The following is a 2,500-nucleotide window of genomic DNA, read 5'->3' as shown; positions in this document are numbered from 1 at the left end:
ACCCTCTCCTTCACCCTCTCCCTCACCCTCACCCTCTCCCACTCCCACTCCCTCTCCCTCTCCCCACCACTCCCCTCCCCCCCTCTCCCCCTCTCCCTCACTCCCCTCTCCCTCACTCCCCTCTCCCTCACTCCCCTCTCCCTCACTCTCCTCCTCTCCTCTCCTCACCTCACCCTCTCCCTCTCCTCACCTCACCCTCCTCCCTCTTCCCCTCCCTCACTCCTCTCCCCTCCTTCCTCACCCTCTCCCTCACCCTCTCCCTCACCCCTCCCCTCCCTCTCCCTCACCCCTCCCCTCCCTCTCCCTCACCCCTCCCCTCCCTCTCCCTCACCCTCACCTCTCACCCTCTCCCTCTCCCTCCTCTCTCTCACCCTCTCCCTCTCTCTCACCTCTCCCTCACCTCTCACCCTCACCCTCTCCTCTCTCCCTCACCTCTCCTCACCCTCCTCCCCTCTCCTCTCCCTCTCCCTCACCCTCTCCCTCCCTCCTCACCCTCTCACCCTCCCCTCTCCCTCTCCCCTCCCCTCCCCTCCCTCACCCTCTCCCCTCCCTCCCCTCCCCTCCCCCTCCCCCCTCACCTCATCCACTCCCTCCTCCTCTCCTCACCCTCTCCCTCCCCTCTCCCCTCACCCTCTCCCTCACACCCTCCCCTCTCCCTCACACCCTCCCTCCCCTCCCTCACCCTCTCCCTCACCCTCTCCCCTCACACTCTCCCTCCCCTCCCCTCACCCTCTCCCTCCTCCTCCCCTCCCTCCCCTCTCCCTCTCCCTCCTCCCCTCCCTCTCCCTCACCCTCCCTCCCCTCACCTCCCCTCCCTCTCCCTCACCCCCCTCTCCCCTCTCCCTCACCCTCCCACCTCTCCCCTCTCCCTCTCCCTCACCCTCTCCCTCCCCCTCACCCTCCCCTCACCCTCTCCCTTCCCTCACCCTCTCCCCTCCCTCACCCTCACCCTCTCCTCCCCTCACCCTCTCCCTCACCCTCACCCTCTCCCTCTCCCTCACCTCTCTCATTCCTCTCCCTCACCTCTCCCTCACCCTCACCCTCTCACTCCCCAACTCCCTCACCCTCTCCCTCTCCCTCTCCCTCATCCTCACCCTCTCACTCCCCAACTCCCTCACCCTCTCCCTCTCCCTCTCCCTCACCATCTCCCTCACCATCTCCCTCTCCCTCCCCATCTCCCTCCCCTCCTCCCTCTCCCTCTCCCTCTCCCTCTCCCTCTCCACTCACCCTCTCCTCACCTCTCTCACTCTCCCTCCTCCTTCTCCCTCTCTCCCTCAACTTTCGAACCCCCCTCCCCCTCCCTCACCCTCTCCCTCACCCTCTCCCTCTCCCTCAACAGGTATTGGTGGCTGACTCCAAACGCAAAATGGGAATCAAAGAGCAAGTCCCTCATACACAAAGAGCCAGACCACTCAGTCTGCAAGATTTCCAGGTAATCTTTCGTATTTGTTGAGTTATTTTCGTACATGTCCTTCGCCTGTTAGTTATGTCACTCGTATGTAACAGAAGTTACGGCCTGCGGGTTTTGAAAATTCCTGTTGCGTGTGTGAGTTTAATGCGCTGGTCATGTAATATGTTTTTTTTTTTCTTTCTCTCTTTCTTTTTCTCTCTTTCTCTCTGTCTGTCTCTCTCTCTCTCTCTCTCTCTCTCTCTCTCTCTCTTCCTCTTCCTCTTCCTCTCCCTCTCCCTCTCCCTCTCCCTCTCCCTCATCCTCTCCCTCTCCCCCTCCCCCTCCCTCTCCCTCTCCCTCTCTCTCTGCTGCTTTATATATTTTCATATATCCAATAACCGTCTCACGAAAGAACATAAAAAAAACACCACTTCAGATAATGTTATGCCCGCCCATGCATCATAATCCCCTTTCATATATAAAAAAAATTCTTTCATTCGGTGCAATTCCACTAAACCACTAAACCTGACGAGTATTTTTTAACTTTACTGTTTTTGTCAACAGGGAACGTTCGCCATCTACGGTCTGGGTGTTCTGACCGCCGTTGTGACAGGACTGGTGGAGGTTTTGTTGCCTATTTCACTCTGAGGCGTGGCTGAGGGAGGTCTTGTTGCCTATTTCATTCTGAAGCAGGACTTTGTTTTGTCTCCGCCCCTGACGACCTTGGAAATTGTGTGAACTCGATGAATATCCGTTCATTTTTTTTTTCTTTTCTTTCTGTGTTTTCTCTTTGGTTCTCATTGCTTATCTCTGTTCGTCTCTTTTGATTCTGTCTCTGTCTGTCTCTATCTCTTTGTATGTCTGTCTTTCTTTTTCTTTCTCTTTTTCTGTCTCTTTTATTTCTATTTTTTCTACCTCTTTTCTTTCTTTCTTTCTTTCTCTTTATCTCTTTTATTACTCTTTTCTCTCTCTCTCTCTCTCTCTCTCTCTCTCTCTCTCTCTCTCTCTCTCTCTCTCTCTCTCTCTCTCTCTCTCTCTCTCTCTCTCTTTCTCTCTCTCTCTCTCTCTCCCTCCCCTCTCTCTCTCTCTCATTTACTCTCACTCTCACCC

The 2,500-nt window shown here is 55.5% G+C and overlaps 1 protein-coding gene across 1 annotated transcript in view; it reads left to right on the top strand.

Annotated features, from left to right (window-relative positions):
* LOC122250503 (glutamate receptor ionotropic, delta-1) overlaps positions 1–2,460 on the top strand; it is a 9,616-nt gene extending 7,156 nt beyond the window's left edge. Inside the window, exons 9-10 of the mRNA XM_086531036.1 lie at positions 1,340–1,432; positions 1,955–2,460. Coding sequence (XP_086387162.1) covers positions 1,340–1,432; positions 1,955–2,038 — 177 coding nt within the window. The 3' untranslated portion in view covers positions 2,039–2,460. The remainder of the gene's footprint in view (positions 1–1,339; positions 1,433–1,954) is intronic.
* The last annotated feature ends 40 nt before the right edge of the window (positions 2,461–2,500 follow it).

The sequence above is a fragment of the Penaeus japonicus genome, unplaced genomic scaffold, assembly GCF_977035675.1.
Source record: "Penaeus japonicus unplaced genomic scaffold, GWHDUDI00000001_assembly GWHDUDI00000034, whole genome shotgun sequence".
Lineage (NCBI taxonomy): Eukaryota > Metazoa > Arthropoda > Malacostraca > Decapoda > Penaeidae > Penaeus > Penaeus japonicus.
The sequence above is the reverse complement of the archived record's forward strand: the minus strand, read 5'-3'. Positions and strand labels throughout refer to the sequence as shown.